The sequence below is a fragment of the Anomaloglossus baeobatrachus genome, chromosome 7, assembly GCF_048569485.1.
Source record: "Anomaloglossus baeobatrachus isolate aAnoBae1 chromosome 7, aAnoBae1.hap1, whole genome shotgun sequence".
NCBI lineage: Eukaryota > Metazoa > Chordata > Amphibia > Anura > Aromobatidae > Anomaloglossus > Anomaloglossus baeobatrachus.
Genome location: NC_134359.1, coordinates 154,741,562 through 154,762,656, shown reverse-complemented (window position 1 = coordinate 154,762,656; position 21,095 = coordinate 154,741,562). Strand labels below are relative to the sequence as shown.

General features: G+C 44.9%; 1 protein-coding gene across 1 annotated transcript in view; it reads right to left on the bottom strand.

Moving 5' to 3' along the window:
- The window catches only part of COL5A2 (collagen type V alpha 2 chain), a 384,888-nt gene that overhangs the window by 175,863 nt on the left and 187,930 nt on the right, over positions 1–21,095 (bottom strand). The window contains exons 2-4 of the mRNA XM_075317769.1: positions 17,477–17,698; positions 10,453–10,466; positions 2,469–2,501 (exon numbers count right to left, since the gene is read on the bottom strand). Coding sequence (XP_075173884.1) covers positions 2,469–2,501; positions 10,453–10,466; positions 17,477–17,698 — 269 coding nt within the window. The remainder of the gene's footprint in view (positions 1–2,468; positions 2,502–10,452; positions 10,467–17,476; positions 17,699–21,095) is intronic.

Genomic DNA, 21,095 nt, shown 5'->3' with positions numbered 1-21,095 from the left:
TCCGCTGCCAGTGTTGGGGGCAGCGGACCGAACGGCGGAATAGCGACAACCGATACGGATAGCTGGGGAGGCAGCATGGTGAATGGGCGCAGACCGGGCCCCTCAGCCACAGCGACCGGTCCCTCTGGGACACAGGGGCGTGGGTTGCTTACCCGCTCCTCCAATTCTGCCTCTACCTCGCGTTTCCGCACGGCCCCGGCACCTCCTCCATTTCGGCCGCCCATCACTCCATCAGGAACCGGACTTGGGCCTGCAGGCGGCAGCACATCTGCGCTGTCCGGGCCTCCATTCACGCCGCTGTGCCTGGCGCGGGCTCCGGGATCTCAGGGTTGCCGGACGGGACGGACATCTTGTGCTTGTGCTTCCAGAAACCAGATGAATGGCAAAGTCCTGGCATCCCTGCCCTTTATCCCTTCGGTTACATCAGGCAGACTTCCACCCACCCCCCCCTTGGTTCTCTCCGGCACCTCCTTCTCCTGGGGGCGGGGCTTCACTTTTCGTGCCTTCCCTGCTCGGGGAAGACGCCTCGAGCGGGAACCTTTCGCGCCCAAGATGGCGGAATTTCAAAATTTTCGGCTAGAGACCGCCGGCGGGGACTGTAAGTCGCACTTCTACTGGTAAGTAGATGGGTAGGATCCTGTTCGTGACGCCAAGTTGTCGCGGGCAGAGGGGTCGGGAACGCCGCTCGCCTGGGAATCGCTGGCGCTCGGGTCCGGTGCTTCTGCTCCTCGGTGGCTCGAGCACGGGGCCGGACCCGGGGGGCTCGAGCAGCGCCTCCTCGCCCACGAGTGAAAAGGGGAGGTTTGTGGTGATGGGATGTCGGTTGTGACGCCACTCACGGGGTTGTGGCGATGCTGGGCACTACCGCTGCTGATGACGGGGGTTCCCGGGAGCGATGGCGGAGAGCAGCTGAGGTGTTGGCCCCTCCGTGGGTAGGGGCTGTTGGTCCCAGGGCCCCGGTTGGGGGTTAATAAGTAGGGGATAGGTGCAGGTGCCGATGCGGGGAGGCAGCGTGGACGCGGGGGCAGCGTTACGGTGCAGCGCGGTGCCGGATGGCACTGGTGTACTCACTCAGGTAGACAAGAACAGAGTCTCTGGTAAACCAAACGGCTGGATGTACGGGGCCCACAGTCGGCTGCGGTGTCCTCACTCTCCCCGGACGGGTTGATGGTGGCTGTCATTCCCTGCACCTATATGTAAGTGTTTGACCCCTATGGATTCCCACGGGTGGTCCGCTCCCCGGCTTGTATGTGTCGGGAGAGCCCGTTTTGCCAGCAGGCACTGGCCCTTGGATCTCTGGCCATTGGCGGTGGCTCTAATCTGGACGGGTTGGGCTGTTGCCTTCTGACGGGACTTGGTTGGGAATGAACCCCTGAGGTCCAGACCGCAATCAGAGAATTTGACCGTTACGGCGGCTTCCGGGCCTAGTCGGGGTCTGAGTACCCTGCCTTGGTGCTTGGCTTCAATCCACTCCCCAGTTCGGTACCGGCAGGCCACCGCCCGAGCCCGGTCCTACGGTTCCGCAGATCTCCACCAACTCCTGCAGACGGCCACCACCGTCTGCCGACCTTGCTGATAGTGCCTGGGCTCCAACCCAGACACTCACAGTTCCTGCTCCTCTTACTTCCACCTCAAACTAAAGACTGACTACTTTTCCCGCCTCCAGGCCTGTGAACTCCTCGGTGGGTGGGGCCAACCGCCTGGCTCCGCCCCACCTGGTGTGGACATCAGACACTGGAGGGAGGCAACAAGGGTTTTGTTTGACGGGTGTTCCTGACCAGGGGATGGGGTGTGTGTGTATGTGGTGTTATTCTGTGACCCCTGGGGCCAGGGCGTCACAGACACCACATTAAAAAGAAAGACTCTCAGGCTTCTAGAGTGTTTATTAGCTTAAACGGACAGTACAAACTAAACAAACAGGGCTATTTCTCCTACAGACATTGTGCTTAGCTTATACTGTCTGCTTGCCATCCAACTGGCCATGTGTTCAGTCTTCTTCTGGGGGCAGGCATTTTTGGCCCTCCCTAAAGCAGCCAATCACAGCTTAGCATTTGATCTTGCAGTCTATTAGTCTTTAAGGCTGCTGAGCTGTAATTGGCAGCATTTGGGAGGGAGAGGTGAAGGCATACACTCCCAGAGAAAACTCTCAATAAACGCCCAGTTGGACTGCAAGCAGAGATTTCACATATAGAGTTCTGAAAGCAACAAAAGTAAATCTCTTTGCAATGGAGAATAAAACGTAAAAAATGGCAGAATCACGGCAGCTTGGTGATTTTTGACAGGTGTTTAAATTAATGTTTTGAGCAAATAAAACATTCTTTTTAGCTATATTTTATATGCATTGAATTTAATAAAATTACTTTATGCTACATTTCATTAAATCATTCTGATCAGGGCTTTAAAACAAATCAAATCAAAACTGATAAATGTGTGGGAAAAGAAAAGTGCTAAAAGTATACAAAACTTACTGATGGCACATCACCAGGTTCTCCTTTTTGGCCCTGAAAAAAAAAATGTTTATTTAGAAAAGATAATGATATAAAGTTTTACAATAACTGCATGGCATATATCTTCCCTTTCAGTAATACCACTTAAAAGGAAATTATGTGAAAAAACACTATTAACCTGCAGATATGGGAGTTAATCTGCAGGTTAATAGTGTTCTGAACCTATCCGGCTTCCACACTGACAGCCCCACTGACAGGAGAAAATGAACTTTATTCCTCCCGGCAGCATTCAGTCATAGGAGTGGTGCCAGTGTAGGTTCAGTCGCTGATCATTACACATTGAGTGGTGGCTGTAACTGCGCCCTCTGCGCTCACTGACAGCTCGCTTTAATGCTCGCTCTAAGGGGTACTTTGCACGCTGCGACATCGCAAGCCAATGCTGCGATGTGGAGCGTGATAGTCCCCGCCCCTGTCACAGCAGTGATATCTTGTGATTGCTGGCGTAGCGAACATTATCGCTACGCTAGCTTCACATGCACTCACCTGCCCTGCGACGTCGCTCTGGCCGGCGATCCGCCTCCTTCCTAAGGGGGCGGGTCGTGCGGCGTCACAGCGACATCACACGGCAGGCGGCCAATAGCAGCGGAGGGGCAGAGATGAGCAGGATGTAAACATCCAGCCCACCTCCTTCCTTCCGCATTGCAGCCGGGACGCAGATAGGAGATGTTCCTCGCTCCTGCAGCTTCACACACAGCGATGTGCACTGCCACAGGAATGAGGAACTACATCGTACCTGTCACTGCACCGGCATTATGGAAATGTCGGACCCTACACCGATGATACGATAACGACGCTTTTGCGTTCGTTAATCGTATCAAAAAGGATTTGCACACTACAATATCGACTGCGACGCCGGATGTGCGTCACTTTCGATTTGACCCCACTGACATCGCACCTGCGATGTCGTAGTGTGCAAAGCCCACCTAAGGCTGGTTTCAAGTATACAAGGCACTCCCAAGATGATTTGAAGAAAAATGTATTCATGTGCGTAACAAAAACGTTTTCGGTCCTATGTGGACCTTCCTCAGTAGCACCTGTGTGAGGGAACACGCTGTGTGGGCTGTCAGACGCGGAATCCACCGCTGTTATGGGGGCTGCCATGACAGCGGTGGATTCCGTGTCTGACAGCCCACACAGCGTGTTCCCTCACACAGGTGCTACTGAGGAAGGTCCACATAGGACCGAAAACGTTTTTGTTACGCACATGAATACATTTTTCTTCAAATCATCTTGGGAGTGCCTTGTATACTTCTCACTGTTTGGCTTTGGAACCTGAAGTGCACCCCAATATCTCCGACGCATATACAGGAAGTGCCATTCTCTTCTTGCTAAGGCTGGTTTCAGACATCCATGTTTTAGGTACGTGTGACATCCGTTTTTAACACACGTCACACGTACCCATGTTACCCTATTGTGCACTCTCACACGGCCGTTTTTTCACACGGACCGTGTGGCGCTGCTATTTCACACGGAGAAGTGCCCGTTTTTTCTCCAGCAGCACGGGTGTCACACGAAATGCACACTGATGTGATCCGTGTGACATCAGTGTGACACGTACCGGAGAAAACATGGGTTTTTAAATAAAAAGATTTTCTATATTTACCTGTAACCAGCGATGCTGTCTCCGGCTCTGCTGTCTCCCGCTCATTATTTTCATTGATTATTCACCACAGTGAGCAGCTGGGAGCAGGGGCATTGCGGTGACAGCGAAGGAGATAGCACCGCCGAGGACAGCATCGCTAGGGACATCGCTAGTGACAGGTGAGTATCCTGCCAGCAGTGTGTGCAGGGACGTCCAGGAGGTCATCGGATTTCCCAATGAACTCTGATGACCTCCTGATGACACCTCTGCAATAATTGTGTTACAGCGAGTGCCACGATGGTGACTTCCAGGGGTTCATGAGAGTTCATTGGGAACCCTGATGAGTCTCTGGATGTCACTGCACAAACTGCTGTATACTCATCTGTCACCGGCGATGTCCCCGGCGGTGCTGTCCTCGGCTGTGCTGTACCCAGCCTGTCCCCGCGATGTTCCGGCTTCCAGATCCTCAGGCAGTGAATAATCAATGAAAATAATGAGCGGGGATCAGGAGCACACGTATAACACACGTATGACCATAACCATGGATGTGACTGGTACCTGATTAAACACGGACGTCTGAAACCAGCCTAATGCAGAGCTGCTCCTCACAATACACTGAATGCTGACTGAACCCACTGCGGCACCACCCCTATTACTAAAAGCCGAATGCAGCCAGGAGGAATAAAGTTCATTTCCTCCCAGCAGTGGGTCTCTCAGTGCTGTTGCCGAGTAGTTTCAAAATGCTATTAACCCCGTTTTCACCTTCCAGACCAGGCCAATTTTTTTCAATTCTGACCAGTGTCACTTTATGAGATAATAACTCAGGAACAGTTAAATAGATACCAGTGATTCTGAGATTGTTTTTTTGTGACAAATTGCAGTTCATGATAGTGGGAAACTTAACATATTTTTTTGTGTTTATTTGTGAAAAACAATTGGTGAATTTTGCAATTTTCAACATTATTTATTTTTATGCCCTTAAATCAGTTATATCACACAAAATATTTAATAAATGAAATGTATCACATATCTACTTTACACCAGCATCATTGTTTAAACATTTTTAATTTTTCTTAGAAAATTAGAAGGGTTGTTTTCCAACAAAATTTACAAAACCATGTCACGTTTGCAAAGCCCCTGAGGTGCCTAAACAGTGGAAAACAGCCACAAGTGAACCTATTTTAGAAAGTAGATCCCTCAAGGAATTTACCTAGATGTGTGGTGAGCACTTTGAATCCCCAGGTGCTCCACAGAATTTCAAATGATTGAGCCATGAAAAAAAAAATACAATTTTCTTATAAAAATGTTGCTTTATCCCCAAATTTTTAGTTTCACAAAGGTAACAGGAAAAATGCACCATACAAATTGCTGTGCCAGTACATCATGTGTGGTGGAAAACTACTGTTTGAGTGCACAGCATGGCTCAGACTGGAAAGAGTGCCATTTTTGCTGGAATAGATGGCAAACACAATGTCACATTTGAAGAGTCTCTGACATGCCAAAACAGCAGAAACCCCCATAAGTGACCCCATTTTAGAAACTACCTCTCAAGGATTTCATCCAGTTGATTAGTCAGCATTTTACCCCCACAGGCGATTCACAGCATTGTATTACATTGGGCTTAGTAACATTTTTCCACTAAAATGCGCTTTAGCCCCAAGTTTTTAATTTTCAAAAGGGACAATGGAAGAGTATGAACAATACAATTTGTTGTGCAATTTTTACTATGTATGCCAGTACCTAATATGTAGTCAAAAACTACTTTTGAGACACAGTACAAAGCTCAGAAAGGAAGAAGCACCAAATTAGACTTTATATATTGCTGGCTTGGTTTGAAGGTGCCATGTCATATTGGCAGAGCCCCTGAGGTACCAGAACAGCAGAACCCCCCATTAGTGACCTCATCTTACTACACCCGTCATTGAATTCATCTACGGGTGCAGTGATCATATTGACACCATAGATGTGTCACAGAAATTTAGAAGATTGTAAGGTAAAGAAAAAAGAATTATATATTTACCACAAAGATTTTGATTTAGCCCCAGATTTTTTATTTTCACACTGGAAAATGGGTGAAAATGACACCAAAATGTTTCACACAACTTTTGCTGCACATGACAATACTGCATATCTACTGTTTTGCTTAGCCACGCGTCGAGATTCAGGTGGAAACGAGCGCTATTTGACTACTGGAGTACAAATTTTCAAACAGTATTTTGTAGACTCCATATACAGAGCCCCTAAGTGCCACAAGATTAGAATCCCCCCCCCCTCAAGTGTCCTCATTTTGCAAATTACACCTCCCAGGTATTTATCTACAGGTGTAGCGATGATTTTGACTCCATCAATGGATGTTGCTGAGTAAACAATTGCAAATCTGCATTGTAGTGCCCAGACAATGTTGCCAGCTTGTGCTTCCAGAGACACACAAGCCGTAAATTAAGCGAGTTTCCTCACTACAGAAATGCCAAACATCTGGAAGCTATATGTGGTTAAGGCAATCTTTGGGGCTCAAAAGGAAGGGGGAGGGGCATTTGGATTTGGGATAACGTATGTAGGAGCTTTTCAGGGGGTTTAATCTGAATCACGTATTTCTGATGTAGATGAAAACCTCGATTTAAGTGATAAGCATAGAGCACAGAATAAATGTGGACTGATCCAGAATGTTCTATACCCAAATTGCCACCATATAGCATTCAATTCAACCCACAAAAACACAAGTCTCCCACTCAGGTACATTGTCTGTTAATGGAAATATATGGGGCTTCCACATTACTGGTAGCACAAAAGCTCTGGAAAAACACCATAGCTCCTCCCTCAAAAATTAAATCCAGCATAATCTGCTCTCCAAAATCCAATGCCCTCCTTCCTTTTAAACACCACAATATGCTTTAACCACAGTTAGCGTCCACATGTTTGGCATTATTGCAATAAAGAAAGCCCGCTTAATTTACGGGGATCAGGTTTCCAAAAGCACAAGCTGAACACAATGAACGGGCACTACAATGTGTTGGGTACGACAAGGGTTTATTTTCAATTTTAAACTCTGCAACATTCACTGCGTTTGACACAATGGGTGTTTTCCAGAGAATAAATCATCACTATTTGCGTAGATCAATTCCCAAAGGGGTATACTTTCCATGATTTGGTCACTTTAGGGGGTTTCTTTTGTTTTGGCACTTAGGGGCTCTGCAAATGGAGTCCGCAAACTACTGTAGGAAATTTTTTTTCTCCAAAAATCAAGTGGTGCTTCTTCTCTCCCTGCGATGCGGCCAAACAGTACTGTACAGTCACATATAGGGTATTGCCACGTTCAGGAGGAAATGTATAATATATTATGGGGCCTTTTTATCTATTTCCCTTGCGAAAATTGGAAATATAGAGTTAAAACTAAATTTTAGCTGTAAAAATGTAATTATTTGTTCCTCACCACCCAATAGTATAACGTTATGTTACACACCTATGGCGTTAATACCCTATTTGAATTCATTGAGGATGCAGTTTGTAAAGAGGGGTCACTTGTGGAGGTTTTCTGCTGTTCTGGCTGTTCTGGCACCTCAGGGGCACTACCAATGTGACGTCACTGGCAAACCATTCAACTAAATCTTAACTCAAATATGGTGCTCCTTCCCTTCTTTAGATTGTACTGTGCCTTAAAAGTAGTTTTCAACCACATGGGGTATTTTCATGTGCAACAAATTGTATGGTCCATTGTCTCCTGTGACCCTAAATGAAAATTATAAATTTGGGGTTAAAGAAACATTTTTGTGGTTAAAAATTTATTTTTTCATTTTCACGCCTCAACGTTATAAAATTCATTGAAGCGCCTGGGGGTGCAAGGTGCTCACCAAACATCTAGATAAATTCCTTGAGGTGTCTAGTTTCTAAAATGGGGTCACTTATGAGGGAGCTCCACTGTTTAGGCACCTCAGGGGCTCGCAAAATGTGACATGGCATCTGCAAACAATTAAAGCAAATTTTGCATTGAAAAATTCAAATGGCGCTATTTACCTTCCAAGCCCTGTCGTGTGCCCAAACAGTAGATTTCCACCACATATGGGGTATTAGCGTACTCAGGAGAAATTGCAACAAATTTTATGATGCATTTTCTCATGTTACCCTTGTGAAAATGAAAGATTTGAGGTTAAAGCAGGATTTTTGTGGTAATTTTTTTTTTTTTTTCATTTTCACGGCTCAACGTTATAAAATTCTGTCAAGCAGCTGAGGGTAGAAGGCGCTCACCAAGCATGTAAATAAATGTCTTCAGTGGTCTAGTTTCCTAAATGCGGTCACTTATGCTGGAGCCTCACTGTTTATACATATCAGGGGCTCTCAAAATGCCACTTGGCGTCAGCTATTGAGTCTAGCTAATTTTGCATTCCATAAATCAAATGCCGCTCTTTGCCTTCAGAGCCTTTCCATGTACCCAACCAGTAGATTTCCACCACATATAGGGCAGCCATGTACTCAGGAGAAATTGTGCAATAAATTTTATGGTGCATTATTTCTTGTTACCCTTGTGAAAGTAAAAAAATTGGAGCTAAAGTAACATTTTTGTGGGAAAAAGTAAAATTTTAATTTTTTCCTTCCACATCGCTTTAGTTCTTGTGAAGCATCAAAAGGGTTAGCAAACTCCTTGAATGTGGTTTTGAGTAGTTTGAGGGGTGTAGTTTTTAGAATCTTGTCATTTTGGGGGATGTTTTTTAATTCCTTGGCTTCTTAAAGTCATTTCAAATGTGACGTGTTTCCTAAAAAAATGGTTTTGCTTATTTTGTTGGAAAAATGAGAAATTGCTGAGAAACATTGAACCTTTCTAACTTCCTAACAAAAAAAAATATGTTTAAAAAATTATGCTGATGTAAAGTAGACATGTGGGAAATATTTTTATTAACTATATTGTGTTTGCAAAATTTTAATTTTTTTTCACAAATTCAAAAAATATTGTCTTAAATTTACCACTATCATGAAGAACAATATGTCACGAAAACCTCAGAATCACTTGGATCCATTAAAACATTCCAGCGTTTTAACCTGCCAAAGTGACACTAGTCAGAATTGAAAAAAAGGCCTGGTCATTAAGGTGAAATCCATGCTCTGAGGTAAAGGGTTAAAGAATAGGGATGATCGAATACCTCAAATATTCGGCAACACCCATATTCGCCGAATAGGTCGCCCCTTTTCGACTATTTGCGAATATTTGATGCGCAATGTAAGTCTATGGGAAACCCGAATAGTTGCCGATGGGCAACTATTCGGGCTTCCCATAGACTTACATTTCGCATTGAATATTCGCATAGCGGCGAACTATTTGTTGGATATTCGCGAAGCCAAATATTGCCGAATATTTGTGATATTCGATCATCCCTATTAAAGAACTAAAATAAATAAATACAAATGGAGTTTCTCATTAACTGTCCTGCAACTTACAAAAGACAGCTTCCAGATTTGCATAAAGGCTACGTCTCACTAAGCAACATCACTAGCGACATTGCTGTTGAGTCACGGTTTTTGTGACGCAACAGCGATCTTGCTAGCAATGTCGCTGTGTGTGATATCCAGCAATGACCTGGCCCCTGCTGTGAGGTCACCGGTCGTGGCTGAAATTCCTGGACCATTTTTTGGTCATTGCTCTCCCGCTGTGAAGCACACATCGCTGTGTTTGACAGCGAGAGAGCAACGATATGAATGTGCAGGGAGCAGGGAGCCGGCTTCTGCGGACGCTGGTAACCAAGGTACACATCGGGTAACCAAGCAAAGGCTTTGCTTGGTTACCCGGTATTTACCTTGATTACCAGCGTCCGCAGCTTCTAGAAGCCGGATCTGCCTGTTTGACAGCTCACCAGCGACCATGTAGCGACGCTCCAGCGATCCCTGCCAGGTCAGCTCGCTGGTGGGATCGCTGGAGCGTCGCTAAGTGTGACAGTACCTTAAGAATAAAGGACAACTTTGGTACAACTTCATCTTAGCCCGTGTCAGTCTTATTGATACATTTGTCATTTTTCATTTGTACTAAAATGCAGTAATCTCTTCCTCTACACCAGGCCTGCACAACATAAAGCCCACATGATACATGTGTTCCGCTAAAGCGTTTGCACACAGACCTGTCTGGGAGTCACTGCTCCTTTTTTCCTACATTCAAATGCACTTCAAAGCAGCCATATTCATCAGCAGGGTACACAGTCTAGTGATACTTATGGCATACCATTTACACAAACACTGCCGTGTTTGTGTTTAGAAAAGTGATGCCGCAGCTTCTATGTATGGTCTAAACACCACGTTTACAATGTGTTTACATCAGTAACTTGCAATACATAGATAAATCTGCAGAACTTTAGGGCAATAAAGAGTGCAGTTTTAACTCACCTTTAGTCCTCGACCTACAAGGGTAAAAGAAAAAAAAGATGTTCATAACCCAACATTGCATAAAGCAAAATTAAACCAGATGAATATAAGATTCAAAAGAAAGAAAATTCTCATTTCTTTATATGTAAAATGTTCAAGGTACCGACATCTTCTTGTAATTATGTATTGGGTTACTACTAGAAATCAATGCATTTCCCAAGGTTCGGTTCATGTTAGCCTACTTTACCTGTGTTCGCCGAACATATCCAAGCATTATTTAACTCAAAGGGAGGCAAAACATTTGTGTTAACAAGGGTTAGAGGGGCCAGTGTTAATAAGGGATGGGGGGCTGGTGTTAGTAAGGGTTAGATGCTGCACAAGAAAGAAAATAAGAAATAAAGCAGGACAGTTATACTTTCCGACCTTCCCCGTGGCTGTAACAAGACTTTCAGGTTGGCTCATTAAAGCTCATATATATTCACTGCTTCCCCCTGGTCCACCGGCAGTCCCGGCATTTGTGATTGGTTGCAGTCAGACCTCGCCCTCACACTGTGTGACAGCATCTTTGATTGGTTGGAATCACACACTCTGTCTGCGTCCTTATAATGTTGCAAAAATAAATAAAAAAAGGCTTTGGACCCCCAAATTGTGATACCCAGCACAGATAAAGCAGACAGGCTGCAGCCCCCATCCGTGTGTGTTATCTTGGCTGTGTATCAAAATAAGAGGGACCCCATGTGGCTTTTTTTGATTATTTAAATAAATTATTTTTAAAAAAACAACATGTGGTCTCCCAAATGTTGATACCCAGTCATGATAAAGATAAAAATAGCAACAAAAAGAAGAATAAATATCCTCCAAAAATTAAGCATTACTTACAGCAAAGATAGGGCTGCAGTTGTACATCACCCAGGCCAAAAACTAGTGTACCGCCCCATGCTCGGCAGCTGAGCCGCTCAGATCCGGACCTTTAGTGGTGGCTTGAGGGTCTCCGGACCCGGGGGTCTCGAGGTTACTTCAACTAAAAGGGGGGTTGTGGTTTGGGGACGTAGATGTACAGCCGGATCCATGTTAAGTGACGCCAACCACGGGATGTGGTGAAGGTGGACACCACCACTGCAGTTACTGGGCACCCGGGGGAGATGTTCGGCAGCAAGTTATTAACCCCTCCGTGGGCAGGGATGGTGGCCCCGGGACCTGTTTGGGGGTGTTTGGCGGTGCAGGGAGATGGGCGACCGGAGGGTGCTGTTGTACTCACTATTAGTAAACACACGAGTCTCTGGTAAACTAAGGTGATGGTGGTCGGTGCCCGCAGCCGGCTGCAGTCTGGTCCCCCACCTGGCTGGTAGTTTCTGTCTTTCTCCTGCACCTGTGTTGGATGGTGGACTGCCTGTGCTTGCAACTTCAGGAGTCCGCTCCCAACTTGTTGTTGCCTAAGGAGCCCTTTGCCCGCAGACGTTGGCCCGTGGGATCTCTGAGCCATGGCGGTGGCTGCTTATCCCCCTCTTGGGCTGTTGCCTTCAGTCGGGACTTTGGGTGGGACAGGACCTCTAGTCCTGGCCGCAATCAGTTAATTAGCTAGCCCACAGTAGCTTCTGGACCTAGCTTCAGGGTCTGAGTACCCCCCTTTGTGCTCCGGTTTCCTAGTCGGTTCCCCGGGTTAGTACCGGCGGGCTACAACCCTGTCCCGGTCCACCTCGGTTCCACCACCCGTCTTCCCGCCTCCTGCAGACGGAGACTGCCGTCTGCATCCTAGCCAAAGGTACCAGGGCTCTTACCCTGGCACCTGCTCAGATTGGGTTGTCCTCTGCTGGAGCTGCACACACCTACAGCCCCCACACCTCTCCAACTTGAACTCTGAAACTGTTCTGTTTACTTTCCCGCCCCAGGCTCTCTGAACTTCCTGGTGGGCGTCTTCCAACGGCCTGGTTCCGCCCCCTGGTGTGTTCATCAAGCCCTGAGGGGGGTGACTAGGGTTTAAATGTTTGGCTGTAAGTTACCTATGAGGGACAGGTGTAATGAGGGGCCCTATTTGTGACTACCTGGCCCGGCCAGGGCGTCACACTAGTACTATAGCAGGATACAGCTAAGGCGTCACCTAATAGGCTGGGGGCTTGTGACTGTGCGTCAGCATGTGTATACAGCGCTGTATGCAAGCCATCAGTGTGCAGTTTTATCATCAAGCAATCGCCCCTCCATTTTTTGGAAGTGTGTGTGTGATTTCCTCCTCCTGCACCTGTGATGTCTCTACTTAGTCGGGGCTTAGCTTTATCCTGCTAGAGTACTAGTTTTTGGCCTTGGCGATGTACAGCTGAAGCCCTATTTTTGCTGCAAGTAATATCAGTCATGATAAAGCCAACAGCTGTGGGCTTGTATTTTCAGCCTGGGGAGACCCATGATTATTAGACCCCCTAGACTATAAATAGCAGCCTGCAGTTTCCCAGAATTGTCACATCCATTAGATGGGAAAATACTGTTGCTTTATCCTGCTCATCCCGATTGCCCTGGTGCGGTGGCAATTGAGGCAATATAAAGGGTTAATGACAAATGTGATTTGTCAACAAATGACAGCTGCCATCAAGCCGTAGATTAGTGATGAAGAGAGGTTTTGGAGACCCCCCCATTACTATTGCTGTAAGTAAAAAGTAATAAAACAAACACCCAAAAAATCCTTTATTTGAAATAAAATACAAAAAAACACCATCTTTCTCCAATTTATTAACCCAGCAAACACCCAGATCCACACGCGGTCCCACAACGATCTTAGGTCTGCTACATACTGAAATCACAGTGAGCGGGCACAGTAGAGAACGTGACTGCCCACTGTGGCTTCAGACAGACACTGACTGAGCCGCAGCTGTGAGCGAAGACATTGCTAAGTTTACCTGCGGTTACAGCTGGAGGTTCCCATGGTAGCCAACCTGTGACTGCAGGTAAACTGACCTCAAATTAAAGAATGTATGCCTGGAACACCATGGTGTGAACAGGGTGCAAGACTCAAAAGTATACAACTAAACAATAGGATAAAGAGTTGCACACCAGTCACAATGTATAGGGGAATAATTAAAAGCAGAACTGCTATGGGAATACTAGACTTTAAAATACAATGGACTATCTGAACAAAGTGATGTTCCAGACGTACCTTCTTTAATTAGTATGCATTTTCTGTCTGAGAACCCTGCCCCACCCATAGCCATGTGTCTTATTTCACATATATAGCTTGGTCCTTTGCTTCCCATACAGAGCAAGTTTTTTAACTGCAGGTGAGGTTACACATAAGTTAGGGATGCCAAAAATAGAGATTACCTTGGCGTTTGGTTTTGGGGCTCCTTTGCATTGATCAATACACTGGCTAAACATCTCTCATTCCTATTATTCATAGCAACTATGCACATACCATTTTCATGTTTTTCACTTTTTTCAGATAGTCCATTGTATTTTTCAGTCTAGTATTCCCATAGCAGTTCTGCTTTTCATTATTCCCCTATACATTGTGACTGGTGTGCAACTATTTATCCTATTGTTTTGTAGGCTTTATCATGGCTGTATATCAAACTTGTGGGGGGGCGCACACCGCTTGTTCAAATTATTTATTTAGATAATTAAAAAAAGCCACATGGGGTCCCTCCTATTTTGATACACGGCTGGGGTCTGCAGCCTGTAGCCATATGCTTTATCTGTGCTGGGTATCATACACTGTATTTTTACACTATAGAGACACACACAGTGTGCCTGATTCCAAACTGTTGCACAGAGTGGGGGCACAGTCTAATGGCAACCAATCACAAACACCAGGATGGTGGGCAAAGGAAGCTGTGAATATGTATGAGGTTAATGAATGGATCCAGAAGTAGTATTACCGCCGAGCAAGAAACTTAGTAAGTATAACGCATGTGCTGTAATCCCCTTAGCCCTTTCATAGACTTATATGGGGATCGGTGTCCAGTCAGATATCTGGAATTAATTCCGGGTCCAAACCGGGTTATTTTTAAAATCCGGTTGGACCTGCTGACAGGGGAGAAATATCTGTTTACACAGTATGGTGAGGGAGAGGATGGGGAAGGGGAAATATCTGTTTACACAGTATGTTGGGGGAAAGGATGCGGAGGTATCTAGGGGCACAGTATGAGGAGGGAGGATGGATGCGGGGTGATGTATATAGACATAGTATGGGGAACAAGCATAAGGGGTGAAACTCTCATCATTAGACCTGGGCCCCACTTCCGCTATATGGTAATGACCCTCAGCTCCCACTCTGTTGCGATCGTATCACAGTTTCAGAGGAGAGGGAGCACTTTCTCCCTCTTCTCCGCAGTCTGTCTCTGCATGCATTGCACTGCACTCTAATGACATCTGAGTGCAGTGCGATATTTCACATGCACACATAGACTTGTATGGGTGCGTGTGAGCCGAGACTCACTGACAAAATCAGCATGCGGTGATTCTTTTCTCATGCTGATATGGCATGAAAAATCAATCACAGATGGACACTGCCCCATAGTTTTACACTGCTGAGAGTGCAGTCTGATGTCTTATCGGATTGCACTCACCTATGCAAAACGCAAGTGGAACCGAGGCCTTACTGTAGTTCCTGTATGGTCCGCAGTCTGATGATGACTGAAAACTCACAAGTATCTCCTTACCATTGTTAAAGGCAATCTGTCACCAGATTTTTTTCTCCCTCATCTGAGAGCAGTACAATGTAGAGACAGAGGCCCTGATTTCAGCACTGTGTCACTTACTTGTCATTTTGTTAAAATCCATTTTTTTTCTTCTGCAGATCTAGCAGTTATACAGAGCTCACAAATATAGCCAGGCAGCAGGCTAAGAAATCCTCTAATGATAATTTACAGCTGATTAAACAGTGATTGTATCAAAACTACACTAAGCAGCCCAGTAAGTGACATATTGCTGGACTCAGGATCTCTGCCAATACGATATGCTGCTTTCAGATTAGGTGTTAAAACCTGGTGACAGATTCACTTTAAGGATGTACCGGACGTTGTAGGTTCATGCAATACAAATGCACAGTATATGGGTTTGACCTGACATTACAATTGATGTACCATGTACTACTTGTAGTTCTGATTATGTATTTCTGTATTGATGCTGTGTTTCTGAACTGATGGAGTTATATGGATGTATTTCTGTACACTGCTAGTGGTTCTGATTATCAATTATTTCTTTACTGCTTGTGGTTCTTGTGATGAATTTCTGTATTTCTGATGATGAATTTCTATACTGCTGGTGGTGGTGATGAATTTCTGTACTGTTGGTGCTTGTGATGCTGTATTTCTGTACTGCTGGGGGTTCTAATTATGTATTTCTGTACCTCTGGCAGTTCTGGTGCTGTTATTAGTTCTGATCCTGTACACAAGTAACAATTCATAAATTGTAAGATTACTTTAACATCGATGAACTACCTTTAGAATAGGTTATCAGTGTCTGATCTGCCATGGTCCGGGACCCTTTTTGATCAGCTGCTCTAAGTGTAAGTGGCCGGGAAAGCTAATTTTCAGATCTACTCAGTCTTCTGATACTGTCCGCGGCTGGGTACTGCACATCCTCCTCATTGATTTGAATAGGAGGCTGCTGCTGCCACTATCAAAAGACAGAGCTGATCTGGATTCGAACATTTCTGGTTACTATGGGTTATTATGTTTTTATTTATGTTAGGAGCATTAAAGGGGTTGTCCAAGTTTATGATAAGTCTGCAGTCTCTCCATGTGTCACTCTATATTACTGCAGACTTCTGAATTCTCACAGTGTGCACACTGCACGCTATCAGGATTCTCTGGTATTGGCAGTGAGAGTGGGAGGTCAGAAAACTGCAGGTATATGATTTACATCCATGTGGTCACGTGCCGACTAGACATGTGCGCCTTCACTCAATGAAAATTAATTGAGTGAGGCCGAACACATCAAAACAGAATGTGGCCAGAAATATACAAATCTCATACTTGTGCTGGTATGACCGTCCACTCTCGTCAGTGGAGTCGGAGAATGCTAAAAGTGTGCAGAATGTAATGAGAATTCAGATGCCTGTAGTCACATAGATTCACTGCAGATTCTCATCTCAAACCTGGAAAAGTCCTTTAATTACAAAATTAAGCAATGTAGTATCTCCAGTTCTAACAGCATGTAATATACTCCCTGTCAGGGTCAGGCTCTGCTTGCAGGTTCCAGCAGTCATCACATGGATACTCCACTCATATGTGATTTTCATACTTGCATGTGACAATTAGCTTTTTCTTCATATGTTTCTCATTGAACATTGTGAGAATTATTAAGAGCAGCTCGTCATCATGTCACTTAGTGTGCAAATCCCATATGAATGATTGGTCACATGACGAGTTGATGACCACCCAAACTGCTTGGTGAGGGGGCGCGTCAAACTGAATTCTTGCCCGGGTGCTGGAAAGCCTAGATACACCTCTGCTTTATATAAATATCTGTCTGGCACAATTGAAGTACATGGACTATGTAACACATTTTTGGACATTGTTTCTATCATCTTTCAGCAATCATTGTGCATTACTGTGCGTGCCATGCAATAGTTAAACCATAAAACACAGGGAGTATGGGACTTGCATGCTGGACTATTGAGCTAGCTGTCTGTTTTGTGGTTTTCTTGGCAGTAATGTTACAACTTACATGTGGTTGCTCTTTCCAGCATATTTTTAGGCACCTGAAAAAAGTCCTTTGATTTATATATTGTAATGTCACCAAGGCTGACCAATATAATTTAGGTCTTAAATGTAGTTACTTAGTAAGGGAGAAATGCACCACTAATTGCTATCCATGATTGTATTCACATGCCTCCCTCTGTGCCAGGAAAACGTGACCATGTGCAAAAAGGCTGTTACTCCCAATGAATTGCTCTTACAAACCGCTTTCAGATGTATAGTGCAAATCCAGAAATGTCCTATTTTGTAAAAAAGTGCACATCAAAAGATATAACTACAAATCAGTATGTAAATACAGTACATTGCTATATGAAATATTATCCCAACTCATTTAATCAACTAAATTGTGGACTTCTTGCCTTGGCTGTTTGTGCGACCTCCAGAATTGCCTCTACAGACTGGGCAGCATTCTCCAGGAGGAATCTCCGGATTTTCACACGTTGGGACATCTAGACATGGAACCTCATCACACAGGATGGCACCCCCATCACATACACAGATTTGGCACGGAGTTGGTTTCCAAACATCTTGGTTCATATAAATTTTATCACCCTGTTTGCAGACAATGCCTTCAACTTCTCCTGAAAATGCAAGAATAGGCAGAAGGTTATTTTCATATTTGATTTAAGAAAACAAAGATTCTATAGATGAGATCTGATAACGCAAATTGATGTTAGCAGTTGCTGGTTAGGACATATTCCAAGAAAATTTACGAAGCATGAGCATAACTCTGATTACTTTGACCGTTATATCCACAAAAGGCAAAGTACAGCTGAATCTTTCACCAAAATCATAATCCACAATGTTTTTTAGTTGCGTATGTATGTACATACACAGATGTTTACATACACACATTCATACACACACGTTTGCCTGTTTTTTAAATTGCTATCTATGGCACTACTTGCTGGTTTCTGTGCTGAGGTTTTGTACATAATGTTGTGTCTATACAGTAGGGTCATGAGACGTGTGGCATTGCATGTTAGTGATGTGTTAGCTTACTGCAAGGATAACATCCTTCTTGGCTGTCCGAATAAGCCTGGCACTGGTCTGGTGCTGGCTGCAAGGTATATGTAATTGTAAGGATCACATGGGCTGTGTTGCCCTGCTACGACTCATGACACTAGTGTGTCTGATTTTCAAGATCTTTCCCCATGACTGCATGTTGCTTGATGATTCAGCAAACCAGGGCTCAGCATTTTAGTAAGGAAGGAGTCACTCTAATATAGGAAAATAATCAGAAGTTTACTAGAGAAACTGATGAAATGTATATGTAACAGGCAGCAGGTATGGAGCGTTTTCTTTAAATCTGTTTTTTTACACAGTGGTGCACATTGTGGGGGTACAGATGGCAGCATATAACTTGTGATGCACCATACCTGAACAGGTCTCTCAAGTTTAGCTTGCTTTCCTTTCTTAGGTCATTTCCATGTAGTACCTATGCATACCTCCCAACTTTCCAAGAACAGAAAGAGGGACAAAACTCTGCGGTGCGCCACAGCAAATTTTGGCCATGCCCCTAGCCACACCACAAACCCCAAACCATACCCATTTGGCAGTAAGGGGCGTTCAGCAGACACCCTGGTCTGTTCATTCATTTATAGCAGCCAGAACTTTCTTACATTTATATAAGCTTTACTATATGACATGTTGCTTTTTTTATGTCTATAACGCTGTGTTCAAATGTTGCATAAATACTGTGGTTTTTGTTTTCTGCCACTGTCCGCACAAAATTATACCATGACAATCTTCTTTGACTATTGGATTTTTACTGCATTTTTTTATGCCTTTTTCACATTATTTCATGCATTTTTGGTGCACACGTGAATCTGCGTTTTAAGTGTTTTTATAATACAGAAAAGCTTTAATTCTGCTCTTATAAAAGTAACTGCAGTTTTTTCCATGCGTTTTTTTAAGCTCCACATAGAAACCTCCAGAGAAAAAAAAAAAAGCACCGCAACAGCAGAGTTAAGCGGCGTCTTTTCATGAAATCACATCCACTTTGCTTGGACAGTTAAACACAGCAGAGTTTATGTGCAAAAAAAGCAGCAGAAAAATATTTACGCAACATGTGAACTGTTAACAATTGCTAAATGTCCAAGCAAAGTGGATGTGATTTCATGAAAAGACGCAGCTGAACTGTGCAGTATTAGTGATTTTTCTTTCTCTGTAGGCTTCTTTGTGGAGTGAAAAAAAAATGCAAGCGAAAAAAATTACATTTATAAACGCAGATTCAAAGCTTTTCTGTAGTATTAAAAAAGCATTAAAAACCCATCTGCAAACAAACGTATCAAATATCTGGGAAAATGCATAAAACATGCATAAAACATGCAGCAAACACGCAATAATTAGAGGGGATGGTTATTGAATTATGTGGTGCGGACACCTGCAGAAAAATCGCAGCGTTTATGCTACGTGTGAACATGGCCTCAGCATTACATTTTTATTACTTTTTTTATGGATTTAATAGACAAAAATAATCAATTACGCAATATTTTTACACCATTTACAGATCCCCATAAATAATCTGATTGCTGTGTTGTTCGGGTCGTTACGATTACAGGGACACCAAATATGTCCATGTTATTTACTGATTTGTGATGGTTATTCTTTTATAGAAAAAAATCACAATTAAAATTTACTTTATTCTAATTTTTATAATTTTTAGGAATTTTATTAGAGGAAAAAAAAAATCTCTTCTTCTCCCTCTAGAATACAGCATGTAAAGAGATGTTGCTCTGTAAAATAGAGCTTTATAGCCAGTGTAATCTGCTGTGGAAAAAGAGGCTGCATTGCAGGTTCATCTATATAAAATGCTCCTTTGGCCAACATCACAGCTTATGGCTCAGTAGAGAGGGCTGCTGGACACAAGTTTGTAAGTGGCTTGTTTGATTCCAAATGGGGGTGAAAGTAAAGGTTTTTGTTATATACAGTATATCTATATATATAATTGCCTTATTCTGTCTGTCTGTCTGTCTTGCTCCAAAATTGTGTCCTTAGGATGACACAAAGCGGATTGGCCGCTGGCCTCGCCATGGCCCCGCCCCCCGCACGGATTGGTCGCTTGCCCTGGCTCCCCCCCCACACGGATTGGCCGGCCGCTCGCACAGGCTCCGCCCCCCACACGGATTGGCCTCTCGCCCCGGCACCCTGCACGTATTGGCAACTCGGCCACGCCCCGCCCCCCTCATGCAATGCACGCTCGCTCTGGCCCCGCCCCCCGCACGCATCCCCCGAACTGACACGGAGACACGACTCCCAGGTGAGTACTGTACCCCCGGGAGCCCACACCAGCATACGCCGCCAACCCAGCCGACACAAACCCTCGCATTGCTGGGGTTTGCCGCCGTATGCTGGTGTGGACTCCCGTGCGAGTGGGGGACGGGATGCGCTGGTAACCATGGTAGCATAGTTACCAGCGCATCAAGGTCCTGCAGCGGCGGAACATCCACACGCACACACATAACAACAGACACACAAACACATACACACACACACATCAGATCACACTCACTCTCACACACACCTCACACACACATCAGATCGCATCCACACACTCACAGCATCCGGAGATATCGCTTGCTTCTCGGCCGCGATACTGTGCTGCAGTGAGCTTCCAGGACCTGCCGGAGGATCACATGGCCAGAAGCATGTGGTATCTCCGGATGTTGTGAGTGAGCGCGTATGTGCAATATCGTCAATGTGTGTGTGCGTGAGTGTATGCGATCAGGTGTGTGTGAGTGTATGCGATCGGGTGTGTGTGAGTGTATGCGATCGGGTGTGTGTGAGTGTATGCGATCGGGTGTGTGTGAGTGTATGCGATCAGGTGGGTGTGAGTGTATGCGATCGGGTGGGTGTGTGTGTGTGTGTGTGAGTATGCCATCGGATCTGTGAGTGTTGGCAGAGGAGCACGGCGTGCTGGAGGAGGCTGGGAGGAGAGAGGCTGATCCTGGGGAAGGCTGGGAGGGGGAGGCTGAT